Source organism: Mesoplodon densirostris, chromosome X (genome assembly GCF_025265405.1).
Source record: "Mesoplodon densirostris isolate mMesDen1 chromosome X, mMesDen1 primary haplotype, whole genome shotgun sequence".
NCBI classification, from domain to species: domain Eukaryota; kingdom Metazoa; phylum Chordata; class Mammalia; order Artiodactyla; family Ziphiidae; genus Mesoplodon; species Mesoplodon densirostris.
Window position 1 is genome coordinate 126,985,742 of NC_082681.1, and position 24,422 is coordinate 127,010,163.

Below are 24,422 nucleotides of genomic sequence, written 5' to 3' on the forward strand. Positions count from 1 at the left end.
CGTACTGACGGGAGAGCGGAGGACTTACTTATATGTGAGACGCCAAATAGGAACTTGTGTGTGTGCCAGCTATGAAAAATCTTCTCTTACGATTATAACTGGGAAAAAAGCAGCACGCCGCAGGCTCTGAGCTGGCACTCATCCCCACCCGAGTTTAGAAGCGTCAGGGCACCGGCCCTCATTGCCTGTATCTTACTGTCCTGTTCTGTTCTCTTCCACCAGCTGATCTACATGATGGCTACTACATATAACTATGCGGTTTTGAAGTTTAAGAGTCGGGAAGATTGCTGCACTAAGTTCTAAATTGCATAAGGCCACTAAGGAGCTTTAGAGAGCTATACGCGGTAGCATGAAGTATCACTGACCCCAGACTAAAGCAGAGCCTAGGTTTCTGCAGTTTTATTCTAGTAATTTGTAAATCGCTTTAGTCAACTCATTGTGCATGGTAGATTAATGAAATGACTTACCGTCCATGAACTACAAAATAACGAGATCTGGCTATTTCCACCTTTTGGAAAGGATTCAGTTACGTACTGACATTGGTGAGCAGCCACTGAAAAACTGAACTGAAACTTTGAGCAGCAGTATCTCTAAGTATTAAAACTCTGGAATACCTGCATTTTCCATTATTTTTGCTTGTCTGATAACCAATTTCAGTGATGAAAACAAGCGCTGAAGATGCAGTGGAGGGAGAACCGTTTTCATCGGGATTTGGTCTTGTCAGACTCTGTCTGGAAAATATTTTACAAACAGAGTCTAAATTTGATTACAACATTTTCTTTATGATTACAGGGCTCACTACCCAATAAATGCCCCTCCAGTGAGCTCTTTTTCTTCAAGTTTTCGTCGGCTTATTTGTTATCTCTAAAAAGACGATTTATATGCAGTTTTATTTTTACACAACACCATCAGTCCTTTCAGAGCCCCCAGAATTGATAACCTCAAAGTGTTGGCTTTGGGTGAGTAGTAACTGATGCCTCATAGCCACTTCTCAAACTGCACGTAAGAGTTTAATGGGGAGAGTAATTGTGCTTGGATCAGAAAGTCTCAAATATGGCGAGAAGGAAATAAAATAACATAAGGAACTTGAGATGTAGGTGTTGCAGGAAAGATGAGGAAAATAAACGGGAAAGAAGTGTTTGCCACATCAACTGTAAAGAATGATGATAATAAAGATTTTGACGTTTTGTGAAATGAAATCATGGCAGTTATAAAGTGAAAACTATAGTTGCGCTACCAAAAATGTGTTAACACAGAGACTGCATGCTGGGCTTCTAGTTCTTAATTTTGGTTTTGACATTCACTTCATTTTTACATGTTAAAGATGTAGTTTTATATTATTTACTCAAAATAAACATTGTTCACACTTTCAGGCCTTTGGGGGAATTATTTCTATCCACAGATAGATAGGAAAGCTAGATCTTTGCACAACACTGATTCTAAAATAACCCCACAGCGTGTTTCTGAATTTCTGCCTTAAAGTTACCCTCAAAATGGTAAAAAGCACCCTGTCGTATTTCACTTTTGCCTTTTCTTAACAGTAACTTCTTTGGCCATTTTTTCCCAGTTCATTATGTTTGTGTGTGTACTAACTTTTCCTCAGCCACTTACTATGAAGCGTCTTACCAGAGCATGCGCTCAGTCTCCGATGCCTCTGATTGATAGCAGAAGGAGTATTAATATGGAATAACCACCTCTCCCTTTTTCCAGTACAGAGCGTCTAATCTACCTCGCAGCTCGCTTTGCCTTCTCACATGCTCACTAGCCATCATGCTCACCCTTCTTTTCCAGATCCACTTCCTCATGATACTGTCTTCTAACTGGGCTTACTTAAAGGATGCAAGCAAAATGCAGGCTTACCAGGATATCAAAGCAAAGGAAGAACAGGAACTGCAAGATATCCAGTCTCGGTCAAAAGAACAACTCAATTCTTACACATAAATGTTTGCCAGAGGGTCTCAGCCGACGAATTTAGAGCTCTGACAAATCATCAGACAGCTGCTCTGCAGTACAGATGTGTACCCCACCAAACAAACTCATGTAGAGGTCCAAACAAACACTTCACTATCTGTCTCAAGCTGCTGGGATGTATTTCTAGGAAAACCTTCCAGTAGGTAAATCTTTTTCTTTAGAACCGATATTGGAGGTTTCATGGGAGCCATTTTAAAAGGCAACACTTTGTTCATCATCCGTTTGAAAAGCTGTGGCCTGTTCACAATCCTACCAAGACAGGCTGTGAGAATACATCATACTCCTATCTATCTTGATAGGGACCATGCCATACCAGCATCAGGGGGTGTGACCATCCGTTCTCAAATAAATAAATGTATCTAAAATGGGAGATAAAGTGAAATTGATGTGAAGTTCCATTTCTGACAGACAGCTGACATTTATGAAGCCGGGGCTCAAAGTGATTCTTACAATTGACTTTTTTAAAAAAAATAGCTGACCTACACACCCACAGGACATATTTTCCTGATCCAATCAGAAATCCTTTTTTCCCAAGAACGTTAAAATGAGCCCATTATAATAATTCTGCTACACCGAGCGTGGAAGAAGCTGGATCTCAACTGACAAACTTTCCAGAATCAACTTTCCATAATCAATTTTATAATAGATTTCATTTTAATAAAGTGACCCAGTTGTCATCATTCTTTTTGAGAAATGTCAGCTCTGCCTTAATGAGTATGCTTTAAATTTTTAAGAACTTAAGTTATAACAGGCAACCCCAAATCCTTCATAGAATTTTGTTCCACAAATGTTTTTCTTAATGGAGAAGTGTTACCTTATTAAAATGACCACCACTTAAAACCGTTTTTACGTGGTCTGAATAGTGAGTTTACAGTTTCATACCAACTATAGCTAAAACCGAATGACCAACAGACCGCACACCACCTACTTTTATACACTTGAATACTGAAGTAATTTCAATTAGGGTTGGTATTTATTTCACTTTTTCTTATCTAAGTCTTAGTTTCCTGGAATAATAAAGTTCAGTGTTCAGCAAAAAAAAAAAAAAAAAAAAAAAAAACCAAAAACCCCCCACAAAAACAACAACAAAGAAACCCAACTGCTTGAGTTTTAAGCCATCTTCGAAAGAAACTTGCCTTCTAAATCATTGTTTCAGAACATTAAGTGACTATAGGTATCGAGTATTAGTGATGGTAAACTTTGTGTTGTTCTTTAGGTAATGATACATATAACTGTTGGGTGCATCAGTGCTTTTTAAAGGGGGCTGCATAATATAGGGTTAACTATGTATATTCATGTTAAGAATTAACTTGTGGTTTGGCTGTTTCCTGGATTTTAAAACGTATCCATGTGCAGAAATGTGTTAAAATGAAAGGAAGCATACCTTTATCAGATGCTATTAAAATTGAACATCAAGTATAATAGTTCATTTGGATTCTTTTTGTTGGTGTTGTTAATGCCTAAAAAAAAATGCCTATTGGGATCTTGACTTTTTTTCTTCTTTTTAATTGGGAGACATTCTCTTCTGTGTAGAACAGTTGTTCCAGAATAGCTTGGTGTTTTGTTTTCCTGTTGCATGACAGACTTAAATATTTTTTCCAGCAGTGGAGGTGCTGTTTTGAGTCCAGTGTTCTAGAAGAGGCAGTGTCTAAAGCCTAATTTTACTTTTCTAATTCTGGTAGCCATTACCAGGAATTTTTGAAAGTTTTAAGTAGTCTAATATTTCTTATGTAAAGAGCATTAAATTTTGCTATGTATAAATTTTTGTAACCTAACAGTGAATCAATATTTTCTATCAGTGCCAAGGGCTTCCTGTAGTTCAAGTGTTACAATAAATATTTGTAGATAATAGTCAGTACTTGTGTATGCTTATTTTAAAGATCTATTTAGGTGGCAATAGCTGTGGATGTATTAAGAGAAATGAAATAAAAATTATAGCTTCATTCACTTGCCTTTTTACCATAACATAAATAGTGTCCTTCTCTGTCCTCGGTATGGTGTCATTTTTAAACAGTGTGCGTAATCAAGATTCCACATTTGTATGGAGATCAAGTTTCTAACTGCTACATGTTTCATTTCTGACGGAAACCTCTTTTAAAGCAAGAGCAATTTGAGAAACCACCGTAACGCACTGGGCTGTATTTTACATCAAGTGCCACTCACGCTTTAGTATATAATTTTTCTGACTAGCTTCATACTTGGTTATGGGATTAACACAAAGCTTTAAGTTTGGGGAAACTGGAAACAGTGAGGAACCTTCATAAAGGTCCATGTCCCATTGGCTGTTTTACAAACCCAGGATCTAGACGTCTACTCCACAACAGGGTCCTCCTGTGTACAAGCACAGGGAACTATACTCACTGTTTTGTAATAAACTGTAAGGGCAAAGAGTCTGAAAAAGAGTAGATATACATAGATATGTACAACTAAATCAATTTGCTGTACACCTGAAACAGCACTGTAGATCAACTGTACTTCAATTTAAAAAAACTACTGAGAGAACAACTATTTAGAGCAAACAAACAGCCATTCGCTAAAGCAACAGAGCTAAATTTGTTACTTAGTATTTCATTTTATCATCTCGTATCTGTCAGCATGATTATACATTTGGACTTCGTACAGCTGACCTTCCTTAGTAACCACTGGCTTTTGTCACTATTGACACTGACGTTTCTAACTGAGGTGCTGCCTCCGGCTCATCGCCCTTGATTCACGCTCGGCAGGAGAGCCAGCAGGAGCCCAAGCAGTACGCTGTTGGTCACACTGCTTAATACCTTGTGCTTATGGAGCATTGTGTGCAGTTATGAAGTTACAGAAGATCACATGCACTATCTTAATTACTGACAGCAATCCCGCCACAAAATATAGCAACCCCCAGAGGGTGAAGTAGAAACTTTTCCATTTCTCTAGTTATACCTTGTGCAACTTGATGTTTAAGAAATGAATATCAAGTCAGAATTATACACGAGGGACCTACTCATGTAAACACCAACAAGCAAAATACTTTAAGTCCATTAAAGAGTGATGACCGAAGTTTCCACAGTAGAAGTTTTGAAAAAAATCCTTTCAGGGCTTTCTAATGCTATTATAGTCCTAATCCAGGCAAACCTCAGACACTCTGGGTTCAGTTCCAGACCACTGCAATACAGCGACTATCACAGAGTAACATGAATTTTTTGGTTTCCCAGTGCATATAAAAGTTATGTTTACACTATGCTGTGTAGTCTAGTAGCATGTGCAGTAACATTAGGTCTAGAAAAACAATATACATACCTTAACTAAAAGAGACTTCATGGCCAAAAATGTTACCCATCATCTGAGACTTCAGCAAGTGGTAATCTTTTTGCTAGTGGAGGGTTTGAAATATTGTTAGACTTACCAAAATGTGACACAAAGACACAATGTGAGCAGATGCCCATTGGAAAATCAGCACTGATAGACTCGCTCGACACAGGGTTGCCACAGACCATCAATTTGTAAAAATCATAGTATCTGTGACACGCAATAAAGCAAAGTGCAATAAAACGAGGCCTGCCTGTATTAAGATTTAAAAGAGGCCATCCGCTTTGTTATCGCTTATCTTTTCCTAAATGATGGCAGCTTTTGCCAGCTAGTGCAGGGCTAATTTGTTCTTGGGAGTTTGTGAAAAATTACAGATTTTAGGTAACTTTTCAAAATGCGTATTAGGATGAGTAAAACTACAAAAAGTTTTAAGGAAAGAAAAATACAAATAGAGGTCAGTCAGGTTTGGCAAACAACATTCTTTTCCTAAACTGCCCCTCAATCTTCCCGTTTTGATGTTTAAACTTTATTGTACCCACCTGGAGAAGACTTAGACTCTGTTCAGGGGGTCTTGCACAGGCAGCAGCAGGCAGCCTGGAGGGGGCGGCTCACATTTCAAACGCTGTACTCACAGGCATCCGAGATGATACAGCCACCTGAAACGCTGCAGAGAGAGATGGCTGACGTTTCTTTAAACAGACTCTAACCTCACATGGAGTGTTAAGACGACTACTTAGGCTTTACACGTGGAATCTAAAAAAAAAGGGGGTACCAATGAACTTACTTACAAAACAGAAGTAGAGTCACAGAGATTGGTAACTGTAAGTTTGTCTCCTAAGGGGAAAGGCTGAGGGGAGGGATAAATTAGGAGCTTGGGATTAACATACCCACTACTATACATAAAATAGGTAACTAATAAGGACCTACTGTACAGCACAGGGAACTCTACTCAATACTCTGTAATGGCCTATATGGGAAAAGAATCTAAAAAAAAAACCCAGTGGATATATGTATAACTGATTCACTCTGCTGTATACCTGAAACTAACAGCATTGTAAATCAACTATACTCCAATAAAAATTTTAAAAAAAAACCAAACTACTACTTAGAATTTAAGTTGACTGACAGAAAAACAAAATGAAGCTACCAAACCCCAAGCTAGAAAACTCAAAGAATATATTATTTAGACAAGGGCTTTGAAAATATAAGCTGGGGGGAAAAGTGAGTAATACTAGAAAGTGTTAAAAAGTTATCTGAGGGGCTTCCCTGGTGGCGCAGTGGTTGAGAGTCCGCCTGCCGATGCAGGGGACACAGGTTCGTGCCCCGGTCCGGGAAGATCCCACATGCCGCGGAGCGGCTGGGCCCGTGAGCCATGGCCACTGAGCCTGCGTGTCTGGAGCCTGTGCTCCGCAATGGGAGAGGCCACAACAGTGAGAGGCCCGCGTGCTGAGAGAAAAAAAAAAAAAAAAAGTTATCTGAGAATGGCTTCCCTGGTGGCGCAGTAGTTAAGAATCCGCCTGCCAATGCAGGGGACACACGTTCGAGGCCTGGTCCAGGAAGATCCCACATGTCACGGAGCAACTAAGCCCGTGCGCCACAACTACTGAGCCTGCGCTCTAGAGCCCGTGAGCCACAACTACTGAGCCCATGTACCACAACTACTGAAGCCCGTGCGCCTAGAGCCCATGCTCCACAACAAGAGAAGCCACCACAATGAGAAGCCCACACACCACAATGAAGAGTAGCCCCCGCTCGCCACAACTAGAGAAAGCCTGCTGGCAGCAACGAAGACCCAATGCAGCCAAAAATAAATACATTAAAAAAAAAAGTTATCTGAGGGTTTAGGTCAAAGACAGTAACCTAGGAGGCTGCTGAACTCCCCCTCCTCCCATGGATACACCGAATATACCACCGCACACAGAGCAAGTTTTTCTGAAAGAAAAAAAAACTAGCTGAGCTCTTACACATCTAGCAAACAAGAAAATACCCACATCGAAACAGGCAGAAAAGGCTCAGACATACTCTCACCATAAACCCTAACTGGCACACCACCATACACTCAGGTGGGCACTCCCAACTCCAAAGTTCTCCCTGAAGAGCAAAGGGTTTGGACCTGACATCTAGCACCCCAGCACCCCAACTTTTAAGACTTCCACCTAAGAAATGCCCCCCCTGCCAAGCACCTAGTTTTGGGATTTGCGTCCAAGAAACTCACAAGACTATAACAGAGTTCTTAGTCAGCTCTAGAGGACTCAGCAACTCCTAGTCTTTCCCTAAAAAGGGTCTATTTGCAGGTATTAAAAGCTGTTGTCTGACAGCCAGGCTTCTAATTTAGCACACATCTAGGGGCTGACTGCCATCCTCCCCAGAAACCAAAAAATCCACTGGATACCTCCTCCACCTACTCCCTCTAGCCTGCTCCAAATCACCAGTATCTCCCAGGAAGGAGCTGATACACACATCTGTGCTCCAGCTTCAGCAGCTGCCGCCCGAGGGACAGATACCCAGATTGTCTGGCTCTGATGCCCAATAGGGCTTGCATTCCCAAGGCCTACAGGACTGTAGCAAACAAAGCAACAGTTCTTAACAGGCACAGGAGCACCCCCTGCAGCTATACACCCAGGCCAAATGCAGAGGGAGCAGGCAAAAACCCCTATATCTCCCAGTTTACGCCAGGAAAGGGCCTAACTACACACTTCCCCAGCTGCCCTCTGACGGTTCAGCTTCCAATCAACCTGCATCTAGGTGCTGACTGTGATCCTCCCCATTGGGAAACTGACCAGTCTTAACACACCCTCAACTACCAAGAAGCACCAAGAACAAAGAAGGCAGCTTGGACTATTACAAACGTTTGAGATGCAACCAAAATCTTGCCGTGGGCTGATCAACAAAGTTCATCTCCTGCATGAGACCACTCTGTCGAGCCTGGGAGAGGTGGCTGTTTTATCTAATGCACAGAAGCCAGCACAGACAGTCGAGGAAAATGAAGAAACAATGGACTATGTTCCAAACAAAAGAACAAGATAAAACTCCAGAAATAGACCTTAATGAAATGGAAATAAGCGACTTACCTGAGAGTTCAAAGTAACAGTCACACAGATGCTCACCAAGGTCAGGAGAACAACGCATGAACAAAGTGAGAATTTCAACAAATACCTAAAAGCACCAAACACATCACATAGCTGAAGAATACAATAACTGACAAATTCAACAGAGGGCTTCAACAGCAGACTAGATTAAACCAAAGGATAAGCAAACTTGGAGACAGGTCACTGGCATTTATCCAGTCAAAGGAGCAAATAGAAAAAATAATGAAAAAGAATGAAGATAACTTAAGGGACTTACAGGACACCATCAAGTGAGCCAATTATATACATTATAGAGGTCAATGACGGAGACGAGAGAGGGGCAGGAAGTTTATTGAAAGAAATAATGGCTGAAAACTTCCCTAACATGGGGAAAGAAACATCCAGATCCGCAAAGTCCAGAGAGTTCAAAAAAAGATGAATCCAAAGAGACACACACAGAGACACATTAATTTTGAATTGTCAAAAGCTAAAGACAAGAAAAGAATCTGAAAAACAGCAAGAGAAAAACATCTTGTTACAGATAAGGGAGTACCCATAAGATTATCAGCAGCAACTGTGCAGGCCAGAAGAGAGAATGAAATGACATATTCAAACTGCTCAAAGAGAAAAATTTCCAATCAAGGATACTATACCCAGCAAAGCTGTGCTTCACAACTGAAGGAGAGAGAGTTTTCCAGACAAGCAAAGGCTGAAGGGAGTTCATCACCACCAGAGCAGTCTTACAAGAAATGTTAAAGGAAGTTCTTCAAGCTAAAATGGAAAGATGCTAATTAGTGATGGGAAAACATATCAAAGTATTGATATACAACTCACTGGTAAAGGTAAATATATAGTTAAATTCAAAATACTCTAATGTTGTTATAGTGGTGGGTAAATCACGTGTAACTCTAGCATTAAGGTTAAAAGACAAAAGGATTGAAAATAACTATACAATAATTTTTTAATGGATACACGATGTAAGAAAGATAAAGTGTGACATCAAAAACAAAATGGAGGGAGTGTATAAATGTAGAGCTTTTGTATATGTTCAAAATTAAGTTATCAGCTTAAGATAGACTGTTATAAATATAAGATGTTTTATGTAATTCCCAGGGTAACCACAAAGTGAAAACCTATAACACATACACAAAAGATAAGTAAATCTAAGCATAACACTACAGAAAATCATCAAATCACAAAGGAAGAAAACAAGAGAGGAAAAAACAAAGGAATTACGAAACAATCAGAAAACAATAAAATGGCAAAAGTCCATACCTATCCATAATTACTTTAAATGTAAACAGACTCAATTCTCAGATTAAAAAACACAGTGAAATGAATCACTTTTCTGTACACTTGAAACTAACACAACATTGTAAATTAACTCTACTTCAATTAAAAAAAAAAGACACAGTGGCTGAATGGATAAAAAAAAAAACATGACCCATAAATATGCTGCCCAAAAGAGACTCACTTTAGCTTTAAGGACAAACCAGATTGAAAGTAAAGGGAAGAGACAACCAGCGGTCAAGTGAGCAGGACGCACTGGGATGGCAGGGCGGATGCTCGTGGCCAGACCCAATCCTCATGGTGCACATTTCTCCACTCAGGGCCACAGACTGTGGACTGGCGCCCTGGAAATATTTTTTTCCAATGTCCCTTGGCAGGGTCTGACTGCCAGGGAGGGGACAGATTCCTCCCTCCCCAACATGCATCCTGGCCCATGTTTGGCTGGTTCTGGGGACTGGGATTCGTTTCCAAGTTTCACCATAGGCCAGCCTCAGCCAGTGCAAGCACAGTGAGAAATTTTTGCCATCTTCAGTCAATATCACACCCTTTGTGCACGCATGAAGAAAGTTTCCCTTTTCTCCCCTCGCTGCCGCCATAGCAAAGAAACATCCATAAACAAGACAAAAAAAATGCAGTAATACTGAAAATTTTTTTTCTAAGTGAAGGGAGGGAGGGACTTCCCTGGTGGTCCAGTGGTTAAGACTCCACACTGTCAAAGCAGGGGACCCAGGTTCGATCCCTGGTCAGGGAACTAGATCCCATATGCCGCAACTAAAGAGCCCACATAGGGCCTCCCTGGTGGCGCAAGTGGTTGAGAGTCCGCCTGCCGATGCAGGGGATACGGGTTCGTGCCCCGGTCTGGGAGGATCCCATATGCCGCGGAGCGGCTGGGCCCGTGAGCCATGGCCGCTGAGCCTGCGCGTCCGGAGCCTGCGCGTCCGGAGCCTGTGCTCCGCAACGGGGGAGGCCACAACAGTGAGAGGCCCGCATACCGCAAAAAAATAAAAAAATAAAAAAATAAAAAATAAAGAGCCCACATGCCACAACGAAGATCCCGTGTGCCGCAACTAAGACCCAGCGCAGCCAAATAAATAAATAAATACTAAAAAAAAAAAAAAAAAAAAAAAGTGAATGCAGGGAAAAAAAATATTCCATGCAAATAGAAGCCAAAGGAAAGCAGAGGTAGCTATACTTTTATTGGACAAAGTAGACTTTAAGCCAAAGACTGTAACAATAGACAAAGAAGGTCATTATGTAATGATATAGAGGTCAGTTCACCAAAAGAATATAACATTTGTAAATATTTATGTACCCAACATAAGAGCACCTAAATATATAAAGCAAATATCAACAGACTAGGGGATTCCCTGGTGGTCCAGTGGTTAGGATGTGGTGCTTTCACTGCTGAAGGCCCAGGTTCCATACCTGGTTGGGGTCCTAAGATCCCATAAGCCGCATGGTGCAGCCAAAAAACATGTATTATATATATATTAACTATATACATACATATATATATATACACACACATATATATACACACACACAGACCTGAAGGGCGAATTAGATTGCAATACAATAACAATAGGGGGCTTCAATACCCCACTTTCAACAATGGATACATAATCCAGACAGAAAGTCAGTAAGGAAACACTGGATGAAATAACATGTTGGACCAAATGGACTTAATAGACATTTAGAGAACATTCCATCCAACAGGAGCAAAACACATTCTTCTCAAGCATACGTGGAATAGTCTCTAGAACAGGTCATATGTTAGGCCACAACATGAGTCTTAACCAATTTAAGAGGACTGAAATCATATACCAAGCATCTTTTCCAACTACGATGGTATGACACTAAAAATGGATTATGAGAAGAAAACTGGAAAATTCAAAAATACATGAAAATTAAACAACATGCTCCTGAACAACAAATGGGTTGAAAAATAAAGCAAGAGAAATCAAAAAGCTTCTTGAGACAAATGAAAATGGAAACACAATATACCAAAACTTATGGGATGCAGCAAAAGCAATTCTAGTAGGGCAGTTCAGAGCAATAAACGTCTACGTTCAGAAACAAGAAAGATGTCAAATACCCAACCTAACTTTACACCTCAAGGAACTAGAAAAAGAACTAAGCCCAAAGTTAGCAAAAGGAAGAAAATAAAGATCAGAGTGCAAATAAATGAAATAGAGACTAAAAAGACAATAGAAAAGACCAATGAAACTAAGAACTGGTTTTTTAAAAACAAAACTGACAAGCCTTTAGCTAGATTAGCCAAAAAAAAAAAAAAAAAAAAGGACTCAATTATAAACGAAAGAGGAGACATGACAACTGATACCACACAAGTACACAGGATCATAAGAGATGGCAGTGAACAATGAAATGCCAACAGATTGGACAACCTAGCAGAAATGGATAAATTCCCAGAAAAATACAACCTTCCAAGACTGAATCATGAAGAAACAGAAAATTTGGAGATACCAATTACTAGTAAGGAGACTGAATCAGTAATCAGAAATCTCCCAACAAAGATCAGATGGATTCACTGGTGAATTCTACTAAACATTTAAAGAGTTAACTCCAATTCTTCTCAAATTCCTCTAAAAAATAGAAGAGGGGGGAACACTTCCAAACTCATTTTATAAGTCTAGCATTAACCCAAGACACAAATCAGACAAAGACACTATAAGAAAATTACAGGTCAATATGCTTGATGAACATAGATGCAAAAATCCTCAACAAAACATTAGCAAACATAATTCAAGAGGACCTTAAAAAGATCACACACCATGATCAAATGAGATTTAGTTTAGGGATGCAAGGATGGTTCAACATGGGCAGGTCAATCAATGCAAAACACTACCTTAACAAAATGAAGGATAAAAATAACATGACTGTCGCATTAGATGACACAACTCCACATCCTTTCATGATAAAAAAAAACTCTCGACAAACTGAGTATAGAGGGAATGTGCCACAACATAATAAAAGCTACATATGAGAGACAAGTCCCCAGGTGTACCATCATTCTCAACAGTGAGAAGCTGAAAGCTGTTCCTCTAAGATCAGGAACAAGACAAGGATGTGTACTCTCGCCACTTTATGCAACATAGTACTTGAAGACCTAGCCAGAGCAATTAGGCAATGAATATTAATGATGAACTATCAGAAAGAGAAATTAAGCAAACACACCATTTACAATTACATCAAAAAGAGTAAAACAAGCTCATGCAGCTCAATATTAAAAAAACAAACAACCCAACCCAAAAATGGGCAGAAGACCTAAATAGACATTTCTCCTAAGAACACATACAGATGGCCAAGACGCACATGAAAAGATGCCCAACATCACTAATTAGAGAAATGCAAATCAAAACTACAATGAGCTATCACCTCACACCGGTTAGAATGGGCATCATCAGAAAATCTACAAACTACAAATGCTGGGGAGGGTGTGGACAAAAGGAACCCTCTTCCTCTATTGGTGGGAATGTACATTGATATAGCAACTAGGGAGAACAGTATGGAGGTTCCTTAAAATACTAAAAATAGAATTACCATATGACCCAGCAATCCCACTACTGGGCATATACCCAGAGAAAACCATAATTCAAGAAGACACGTGCACCCCAGTGTTCAGTGCAGCACTATTTACAACAGCCAGGTCATGGAACCAACCTAAATGCCCATGGAAAGACGAATGGATTAAGAGGATGTGGTATATATATACAATGGAATATTCCTCAGCCATAAAAAGGAACGAAATTGGGTCATCTGTAGAGACGTGGATGCACCTAGAGACTGTCATACAGAGTGAAGTAAGTCAGAAAAAGAAAAACAAATTCCGTATATTAACGCATATATGTGGAATCTAGAAAAATGGTACAGATGAACCAGTTTGCAAGGCAGAAATAGAGACAAAGATGTAGACAACAAACGTATGGACCCAAGGGGGGAAGTGGGGGGGAGGGGGGTTGGTGGTGGTGGGATGAATTGGGAGATTGGGATTCACATACATACACTAATATGTATAAAACAGATAACTAATAAGAACCTGCTGTATAATAAATAAATTAAAAAAAGAGTAAAACACTTAGAAATAAATTTAACCAAGGAGAGCAAAGATCTGCACACTGAAAACTATAAGACGCTGATGAAAGAAACTGAAGACAATACAAATAAATGGAAAGATATTCCATGCTCGTGCACTGGAAGAATATTGTTAAAGTGTCCATTCTCCCCAAAGCAATCTACAGATTTAATGCAATCCCTATGAAAATTCGAAAGGCATTTATCACAGAAATAGAAGAAACAATGCTGTAGTTAGTAACTGTAAATTACACCACAAAATAAAATAAAACCCCATATAGGTAAAGCAATTTTAAGAAAAAACACAGTTGGAAGCATCATTCTTCCTGACCTCAAGCTATACAACAAAGCTATAGTAATCAAAACAGTATGCTATTGGCATAAAAACAGACATATAGATCAATGGAACCAAATACAGAGCCGAGAAATAAACCCATGTATATATGGTCAATTGATTTCTAACAAAGGAGCCAAGACTATGTAAGAGGGAAAAAATAGCCTCATCAATAAGTGGTGTTGGGAAAATTGTATAGGCGAGTGCAAAAGAATGAAACTTGACCCCTATCTTACACCATATACAAAAATCAACTCCAAGTGGATTAAAGACTTGAACTTAAGACCTGAAACCATAAAATTCCTAGAAGAAAACATAGGGGGTAAACATTGGTCTTGATGATGATTTTCTTTATTTTTGCTTTTTTTATCCAATCAAACAAGTGAGACTGCATTAATTAAAAAGGTTCTGCAAAGGAAATAATCAACAAAATGAAAAGGGAATCTACAGAATGGGAGAAAATATTTGCAAACCATGTTTCTGATAAAGGAATAATATCCAAAATATATAAAGAACTCATACAACTCAATAGCAAAAAAACCCCAAGCCATTCAATTAAAAAAATGGGCAGAGGAACTAAATGGACAATTTCTCCAGAGACAACATACGAGTGGCTAACAGGTACATGAAAAGGTGCTCAACTTATCATCAGGGCAATGCAAATCCAAACCACAATGAGATATCACCTTATACATGTTTAAATAGCTATCATCAAAAAGATAAGCGATAACAAGTGTTGACGATGTGGAAAAAAGGGGACCCTTGTGCACCACTGGTAGGAATGTAAATTGGTACAGCCACTATGAAAACACTATGGAGTTTCCTCAAAAAATTAAAAATGGAACTACCATATGATCTAGCAATTCCACTTCTGGGTATTTAAAGGAAATGAAAACAGGATCTTGAAGAGATATCTGCATTGCTATGCTCACTGCAGCATTATTCACAATAGCCAAGATAGGAAATGACCTGAGCGTCCTCAAAGGATGAATGAATAAAGAAAATGTGGTATACATACCCACAATGGAATATTATTCAGCCATGAGAAAAAAGGAAATTCTGCCATTTGCACCAACATGGCTGGACCTTGAGGGCATTATGTTAAGTGACACAAGGTAGACAAAGACAAGTTCTGTATGATCTCACTTATATGTGGAATCTAAAAAAGCTGAACTCGTAGAAACAGACAAAAATGGTGGTTGCCAAGGGCTGGGGGTGGGGAAGAGATGTTGGTCTAAGAGCACAAACTTGCAGTTGGAAGATGAGTCAGTTCAGGGGATCTAATGTACAGCAGGGTGATTATACTTGAAAGTTGCTGAGAGTAGATCTTAAATGTTGTCACCAAGTGGTAATTATGTGGCATGGTGCAGGTGTTAATGCTATGGCGTTTATCAGTTTGCAATACAAGTATATCAAACCAACATGTTCTATAGCTTAAACCCACACAATGTTATACGTCCATTATATCTCAAAGCTGGAAAGAAAAAAGAAAGTTACCTGAGGTGCTGTTGAAAGAGAAGATGCCAAGTTCCTGGTGCCGATGAGGTTCAATGTATGATGGGCTAAGTGTAATAATGAACGATGCCCGGACAACTTATTTCTTCACATTATTTTCAAAGGTATACTTGCATGAAAAATTCCTTAGAAGCCTAAGGAATAATAAACACCCCCAAATCTCCTTCCCGCTTTGTTATGGAACTTAACGGCCAAACAAGTTTCACCGGCAACAATTGAGCCCAGTCTGTATACGTAAAGGGAAAGGAATCCTCTAGGGTTTTACTGGGCAGACAGACCAGACCAGCCCTGCCTGTGCTAGATGCTGGGTGACCACCGGTTAGCACTGAAAGTCTCACGTCCTGGAAAACCCCTAAGGCCAGGACCCTCAGAGGAGTTCTGTGTGCACTTTTTGGTGACTATACCGGCAGTGTCATTAAAGAACTTTTCTGAGACGCTCCCACGTGCAAGCAAGACGCTGGGCTGAGAGCTGCACGGGTACAAAGATGAAGGGGAGAGCGAGCAAATGAGTCCCCTCTTCCCTTTGTGGAAATTATGCTGGTGCTGCATTTGAGTGCAGTTTCCTAGATTTGGGTGATGTGTAGTTTCTAAAGGTCATTCTGGAGAGGGACATCCGATGGGTGACCCACTGCAAGTCCCGGGATGTCTTCCACCAGACCAGCTCCAGAACAGCCCAGGTCAGAGGCAGTACTGGTCTCGACACCTGCGTATACATCCGGGCTCTGTGACCTGATGGCCATGAGACCTTGGCCAAGTCACTAACCTCTCTGTGCCTCGCGTTTCCTGATCTGTAAAATGCGGACACTCACGGTACCTACACTTTGTATGGCTGATACGAGCACTAAATGAGTTAATACCTATAAAGATTTAAAACTATACCTGGCACACAGCAAGTGCTCGATAAATGTTACCTTCTCTTTTATCACCATTTCAGAAGGGTTTGTGTTGATTCTCAAGAAAAAGATGTCAAAAGTAAAAGACCAGAGGTGATATAATACTATTTCTAGAGCCTAGAATAGAAAAACCCATGTCTCTATGTTCAGGGACAAATCACAAACAGAGTGTCAGGGAAGACGGCCTTTTGTTTGACAGCTTGGTAGCCCGAGTCTGGAGAGGAAGGAACACAGCTGAAACTTCCAAAATGCAGGCCTAGAACTTGACCAATAAGGTAAGTTTTCAAGTAGACATAACCTAAGACAAAAATGGAAAAAAAAAAAAAGCAGCTCATTTCAGTGTAATGAAGGGCCTAAGAATGAGACATGCTGAAGAGGTATCCCTTTGTTTTTTTTTTGAATTGTATTTTATTTTTTATACAGCATGGTCTTATTAGTTATCTATTTTATACATATTAGTGTATATATGTCAATCCCAATCTCCCAATTCATCCCCCCCCACAGAGATATCACTTAACTAGCTTATTTTTCATTTATACACTATAGTACCAAATAGAATTATGAAAAAAAAAATCACACTGGATCACACATGATTTTTTATTGAGAATTTTGTCTTATCACAGAGAAATCATAGGCCTTTAGTTACGGTATCTGAGTAAGAAGCTACACAGCAAGAACACGGTTACCAAGTGTCATCTGGTTCCTCTTGAGAAAACCCTGTCAAACTAAATTAGGGAAAGACAAAAAATTTAAAAATTTGTTAAATTCTCGTTAAGTTTATTCAGGGACCTCTGTCATGCTCTCTTTCCTTCCCTGTGGGATTTCTGCCCTTGCTTACGATATGCATCAGTAGCAATTTCACAGGTTACAAAATGCAATCGATCTTTTTTTTTTTTTGTAAGTCAGTCATTTTGACTGATTCCGTTTCTTAAAGGCAGACTCAAATATCTGAACCTTTCCCTGGCTGACAAAAGCAGCAATATGATAATGGTTTGCACAAGAACACAACGTAGGGGATGCCATACCTTTCACATTTGTCACTAGATGGCAGTGTGTCCACTTGTGAGCCCTCTATGACCACCTTTTTTGAACTCTGACACAAAGGGGTGGGGAGAAGAATTCTGCAATTAGATGTGGATTCATTTTATTAAACACTTTATGATTTCTCTAAGAACTATTTTTGAAATATATATGTAATTTAAGAGTCTAAAAAAGCAGTGACTTTTAAACATGACATTTAGCAAGCACATCAGAATAAACTACCTGGAAGGCATTCTCAACACCCATAGTACTTTAGACTTACATAAAATATTACTGTCTTAGGGCTAATGCGTTGAGTATTTGTTCATAGGGCTTTCATTACATTTATTTCTTGTTCTTAAAATAATAAGAGACATCCCAACTTTCACAAACTTTGACAAATCAAAATCTCTTCAATCTTTTACCCAAGGAAAAGGGATGACATTTTGTCAGGAGTGTACTGAGGCTGCATGTGAACTCTGGACTTTCTATGCTTTTACCTTTGTCCCCAGTGGAGAAGGCAGATCCTTATCCCCCCAGGTTTCAAGTAAACCACAGAAGCCCTCGGCACCCACACCCACAGACGCCCGTCCACAGCATCGGCACCTTATCTGTGGTGTCCTGGTTTTGACCCTGTTGGAGGATCTTCATGTACTTCTCTAAAGGATTTTCACTACAGACAGATTTAGATTTGTCTTTCGTTTCCTGAATGCTCATTTCGAATTCTTTTTCCATTTCCATCTTCAATGATTCTTCAGTTAGCCTCTGAAATAGGTGAGGACCAAAATAAGAAATATACAATGACATCTTTTAAAACTTCTAAGGGTTGAAAAATGCATAGTAATATAATCCTGATCCTTTTAAGTACAACCTGCATGCCAGAGAACTGTTTCTTTTTTTAACTGAAGTCATTGCTACTATCAAAGGGGGACAAAAACTTGTCAGCTCAATGAAGGAAGGGATTAATCTGCCTCAACTGTCCCGTGCTGTAGACCACATTAACCAGGAGGCCAAGGACCCTCCACACGGAAGATTAGTTCACATAAGCCTCAGCAGGCAGGCGAAGTGGCCCGAGTCACCCATCTGGGACCAGGATCAGGGCCAGAAGAGCACCAAAGGCAGAGGGCAGGGGTGCCCCGGAAGCCACCTCCCCAGGGTTCCTTGAGTCCCAGCTAGCCAACCCTGGGAGTCTCTTCTTTCAACCTCATTTACAACGAGAAGATCAACGGCAAAACAAGGTCCTCCTCGTTTACGAGCCAGTTTTCAGAACCAGATGAGGATGCACGTGAATGGGGCCGGCTGTGCGGCCCTGAACCGGGAAAGGCACGAAGCCTGCACGCCCCGCAGCCGTCCTCAGCGCTCTCCAGCAAAGAAGAGGTTCGGAGGCCACCAGTGGCTTATTCACTTACCTGCCATTCCTAGGACTTCAGGACACACGAAGGACTCACCCTCCCAAGAGCAGGGCACGTGCTGCAGGGGGCCACGAGGCGGCTAGCACAGAGAACTCACTGCGCATCCTCACCCTCTCCTGATCCAACTCTTCTACTTCTTGCCGTTCCCTTTCCAGAGCTTCTTGCCACCCGCTCTGCCTCTGCTCTTCTCCCTGACTTCGTTCCTTTGCTTGTTGTTCCTGTATTGTTTCTTCTTCCTCCTGTTCTCCGAGTGGTTTCTGATCTACACCTAACGGGACAGAAAATAAAGAATCAACAGCTTCCAACAGATTTTTCAAACAAACGTGGGATCGGCTTTGGCAGGGGCCCTGCCAAGCCCCAGGGAGACCGCGTGATTCTCGGCCGCCTCTGTGCACCTTCTTTGAGCAACTGCTCCCCCCTCACGGCCTTGGAGGCTCCAGACCCACTCCCGGCAGCGAGCCCCGCCCACCTCTCACCTCACTGAGATGAGCCCAGGTCATCCTCAGCACCACGACATCCACTGTCCTCCCCTCCGCCCACATCTCCTCCCTCCTCCATCCTTGCCAAGGCGAGCCCTGCATTTCTGCCTCTGCATTGGTTTCAAAGCCCAATGGGGCCATCCTTAGAATTCTGATGCACACACATTCGTCCCCATTTACTTCCACAGCACTTTTGTCACTCCCCACCTGCCACCCACTCCCACAGAGGCACTCAGGTCTCCTGGGCCCGGAGCACGACAACACCACCACCCTCCCCGCTTCCCCGCTTGGGCCACTTTGCCGTCACCCCACTTCCTCCAGGCTGATCCCTCCCTGGGATTTTGGTTACCGCCTCCGTCCTGGTCATCCCCACACGTTCTCTCTCGTCTTGATCTCTTTCCCAGGCCTCACATCCGTGCTGTCAGCGGGGCAGTTCCCTGCCAGCTGCATTCCTGTCCCTTTCACTGCGCTCTTTCTACGCTCTGCCCACCAAGCCACCAGGGCTTACGGCTTCTGCCTCCGGCTCCCGCTGCTGCGGTGAGGGTCCTGACCACCAGCTCCTGCACAGCTCCAATACCGGAGTCTACGCTCTCCCCGACACCAGTCGCTAGGCCTTCAAGCCCCCCGCCCCCCAACTTCGTTAGCACCAGTCACTCCCCGAAGGCCAGGATTTGCTGTGCGCCGTCTCTGCTCCGGCAGGGTCCACACCCACGGCAGCCTAGGCCCCGACACCCTGCCTTTTTCTTTCTGCACTGACTTCCTCCCCGTCACCACCACTCCTGCACCTGAAACACCCTATACCTGCGCCAGCACACTCACCGATCCCCGACTCCAGCTGCTCTGGCCTGCTCCCACCCTCACGTCCGCGGGCTGCCCGACCCGACGCGCTCCCTCCCCCGCCACCCCTCCCACAAAACCCTACCTACCCCGCGAGCCCCAACCCAAGCGCGCCTACATGTCCCCACAGGGACAGGAAGCCTCCCCAGCGCCATGTTCACACGGTATTTCATGCCTGCCTTGTCCAAAACCCTGTGTATCTTTTTACTCCTTCTATTCCTTCCAGGCGAGGCGCATGCTTTAATTATCTGTCGCCTCCCTACAGCCCACAGCACAAGTCCCCGCGCCTCACAGGTTTAATTAAATTCCAGTCCCGCTGACGATTATGCTGACCTTTCTCCGCCAGCTCCAGCCTACAACCTCATTTCTTCCCCACTAAACAATGCTGAGAAACAGACAAACTCGTAGATTCACCAGAGGACTTTGAACCTCTTTGCCATGCCCTGTTCTACATCACCAACAGAACTGAGCTAGCCTTCCTAATAGGAGAGAGGTAACAGTCTTCTCTGTCCCTTGATCCTGGCCATGAACTTGGACACCAGAGGCGGCAGCTGGTCATTTCCACAGGCAGAAATGCAACCTTCTGCCTCCTTGCTGGGGGAGAAGGGTCACTCCCAGATGGTGTCGCTTTCTCCCATGGAACAGTGATCTCAGATAGGAATGCTGTTTGGTGCCAATTTAAAAAGTTAAAGAAGGAAGAAAAAAGGGCTCCTTCTTTGCCGTGGGGTATACTTTGTGGCTGCAGAGTGGCATACAAAAACCTCTTGGACAAAAACCTCTTTGGACTAAGAGTTTAAAAAAAAAAAAAAGAGAAGCTTTTCCACTGGGCACCTCAAAGATACCAAGTTTCAGCCTTTTCATTTCTCTTTGGGCCCAGATGCAGAGGTGAAATGAACAGCAGAGAATTTCTCAATGATCAAAATGTAGCCACACTACTTAATAATCATTTTAAAAGCCATTATTATAATCTCCATTCCATCTCAGAGGCAGAACGCCTATCTACTCAGTTGGTTGCCCTTATTCTATTATTATTATTATTTTTTGTGGTACGCGGGTCTCTCACTGCTGTGGCCTCTCCCGTTGCGGAGCACAGGCTCCGGACGCGCAGGCTCAGCAGCCATGGCTCACGGGCCCAGCCGCTCCGCGGCACGTGGGATCCTCCCGGACCAGGGCACGAACCCGTGTCCCCTGCATCGGCAGGCGGACTCTCAACCACTGCGCCACCAGGGAAGCCCTATTCTATTATTTTTATTCCCATCTCTGCCAGATGGCTGCCCATCAGGTCTGCTCTCAGGTGGCCACCATCCCTACTCAGTACCCATCCGAGTGGAGGTCCTTGGTGATGGCCTGCTGACTGTCCCACCCTTCCACTAGAAGCTCCGTGAAGCAGGGACTTGGGCTGGTTCACTGCTGAATTCCCAGCCCCCATGAAAGTGCCCAGCACAGAAAAAGCTCTTGATCAAGTTGCCCTGAAAGAGTGCTTTCCAGAATGATTTACACTGGAATCAGCAAAATCAACCCTCTCAAAAATCTCTTGCTTCTGTCAGCAACTCACATATTCCTGAGTACTGTGACTTCAAACAAACTGCTTACAAGAGGCTTTACGTAGGCTTGGGGGATGATGTTCTCCGAACGTTTGCAAATGACTAGTAGGTAGTTTTTCTTGAGGAATTGCCAGTATAAGGCTTCAGCACTTTGGTCCAAGGAGAAAAGGACCTGGCTATTGGCCCAGCCCCGAACCAAAGCTCCCATCTCCCCCTCCACATGCTGCTAAGGGAAGGGGGGAGTCTGGAGAAGGGAAGGGGAGAGACAAGGTGGTCCAGACAAGTGAAGTCTGATGATCACTTTTCCTCCAATATCATCAGCTTTTCTGAAGACTGAAATATAAAGGGTTAACTTTCCTAAGTTTTTAAGGCATGAAGGAAGCAAAGAGACACAAAGAAAAATAATATTAAATATCATTATTAACATATCTCGTTAGTTAAAGAAAAACTTACTTGGGTACTGAGAAGAGACAGGTCTGGCAGGCACAGTGGCTGCAGCACCGTCCACATGAGGCATGTTGCCATCAGGATGGAGGCCGTCCATCTCAAACTGCCTCGGCACGTTCCCTGCATCTACAGGAGGTGCAAACGAGTCCCCCATGAGTCCTTCACAGCAGCAGCAAGAGAAGGGAGGGTGGATAACTCCTTGCTGAGCACTTAAGTTTCAGACAAAGCAACTGGGCCAGCTCTTTCCTTACAGGATTCTAGGAAGTCATCCTAGCCACTTGCCAATGTACCTGTTTCTCAAAGCATTCTTAGGAGATTCATTTACAAATTCAATTTGTTACCCAGTAGGAAAATCAATCCAGTGACAGAAGAATTCACCTGGCTTGGCAGATAATCATTTGAATTCTATTTAAATATCAATGATTTAACAAAGTTAATGAAGTTCATTACAAAGATTTGGTAAAACATACTAAGCCCTTTCGTTTACCTGTTCAAAATACTATACACTCAGACTTGAGGATGAAGCTCACAAGGCAAACAATAGGTTAATATACAAATATAAAGGCTTCCTGGGGGATTGGATCAAGATGGTGGAGGAGTAGGACATGGAGCTCACCTTCTCCCACAAATACATCAAAAATACATCTACACGAGGAATGATTCTCACAAAACATCGACTGAACACTGGCAGAGGACCTCAGACTTCCAAAAGGGTGAGGAAAACGCCAGGTGAGTGGGTAGGATAAAAGAAAAAAAAAAGAAAAAAAAGAAAGAGAGAGAAAGGAATCGGGACAGAACCTGCGCCCGCGGGAAGGAGCTGCGAAAAAGGAAAGGTTTCCGCAGCCTGGCAAGTCCCCTCACTGGTGGGGAGATCAGCTGGGAAAGAGGGGGAGCTTCGCAGACTTGGAGGAGAGCGCAGCAACCGGGTTGCGGAGGGCAAAACAGAGACCTGCACAGACGGCTGGTGCCGCCACCCGGCACCCCTCAGCCTGCTGGGGCGGTTGGGGGCTAGGTGCTGAGGCTCAGGCTTCAGAGGTCAGAACCGGGGAGATAGCCTGAGGGCACTAGGGTGTGGTGTGTCACAACTGGGGGAGTATGGGAAGAAGCCTGGGACGGCCAGATAGGCAAGGCGCCGTTGTTGGGGGACGTGCAAGGAGAGGAGCGGGACCACTATAGGAGCTTCTCTCTCCATGCGCACTCTCAGGTGGCAGGGCACCGCTTACACAAGCTCTGGGGGCGGGTGCAACCGCTGCCACTGCCGAGGATCCCACAGCCGGGCACCAATCACTGCCCCTGCCCTCCTGGGAGGATGTGTTGGCCGCACACCTGCACAGCCCCTATCACAGGGATAACAACCAGCACACACTGAGGAAAGAGACGGTAAGCATCCAAACCAAAAACGGCCCTCACGCAAAAAGAATACTGAACTCACACAAGCTACGCAGGGACGCTTTTGCATATAAATAGCTCTCCAAGACCACAGGAGATGATAACTGTTTCTCCTAAATTCACAGAGTAAGAGAAATATAAGTAAAATGCAGAAGCAGAGGGACCACTCCCAGGTAAAAGACCAAGAGAATTCCCCTGAAGGAACAAACAATGAAACAGACCTCTTCAGTCTAACAGACACTGAGTTAAAAAAAAAAAAAAAAAGAAAAGAAACTACTGAAGGAATTAAGAAAGGCTATCAACAGAAATGTGGATAACTATAAAAAGGAACTAGAAACTATAAGGAGGAGCTAAGAAAAATTAGAAAATTCATTTGCCAAGACTAAAGGGGAGCTAAAGGCAATGAATACCAGAATGAATAATGCAGAAGAAACAGTAAGTGATCTGGAAGACAGAATAATGGAAATTACACAATCAAAACAGCAGACAGAAAACCAAATGGAAAAACAAGAAAGCAATGTAAGAGACCAATGGGATAATATAAAGCAGGTCAATCTACCCATAATGGGGATTCCAGAAGGAGAAGAAAGAGAAAAGGGGATAGAAAATGTATTTGAAGAAACTATGGCTGAAAACTTGCCAAACCTAAAGAAACAGATATCCAGATAAGGAAGCACAGAGAGTCCCAAACAAGGTAAACCCAAAGAGACCTATACCAAGACATATTATAATAAACATGGCAAAAGTTAAAGAGAGAATTCTAAAGGCAGCAAAAGGAAAACAAAGAGTTAATGAAAAGGGAACCCTCCCATAAGGCTATCAGCTGATTTTTCTAAAGAAATGCTGCAG

At 42.4% G+C, this 24,422-nt stretch overlaps 2 protein-coding genes across 5 annotated transcripts in view; one reads left to right on the forward strand and one right to left on the reverse strand.

The window, feature by feature from the left end:
* GPM6B (glycoprotein M6B) overlaps positions 1 to 2,151 on the forward strand; it is a 163,040-nt gene extending 160,889 nt beyond the window's left edge. Inside the window, exon 7 of the mRNA XM_060087625.1 lies at positions 1,792 to 2,151. Within this exon, the coding sequence (XP_059943608.1) occupies positions 1,792 to 1,941 (150 nt within the window). The 3' untranslated portion in view covers positions 1,942 to 2,151. The remainder of the gene's footprint in view (positions 1 to 1,791) is intronic.
* Positions 2,152 to 17,028: 14,877 nt separating this feature from the next.
* Positions 17,029 to 24,422, reverse strand: part of OFD1 (OFD1 centriole and centriolar satellite protein) — a 64,656-nt gene continuing 57,262 nt past the window's right edge. For 3 of the 4 annotated variants that reach the window (XM_060086953.1, XM_060086954.1, XM_060086952.1), the window contains exons 19-23: positions 22,191 to 22,310; positions 18,988 to 19,145; positions 18,072 to 18,230; positions 17,471 to 17,538; positions 17,029 to 17,170 (exon numbers count right to left, since the gene is read on the reverse strand). In XM_060086953.1, coding sequence (XP_059942936.1) covers positions 17,128 to 17,170; positions 17,471 to 17,538; positions 18,072 to 18,230; positions 18,988 to 19,145; positions 22,191 to 22,310 — 548 coding nt within the window. In that variant the 3' untranslated portion in view covers positions 17,029 to 17,127. Of the gene's footprint in view, positions 17,171 to 17,470; positions 17,567 to 18,071; positions 18,231 to 18,987; positions 19,146 to 22,190; positions 22,311 to 24,422 lie in introns of all 4 variants that reach the window. The other variant, XM_060086955.1, reaches the window with a different exon arrangement.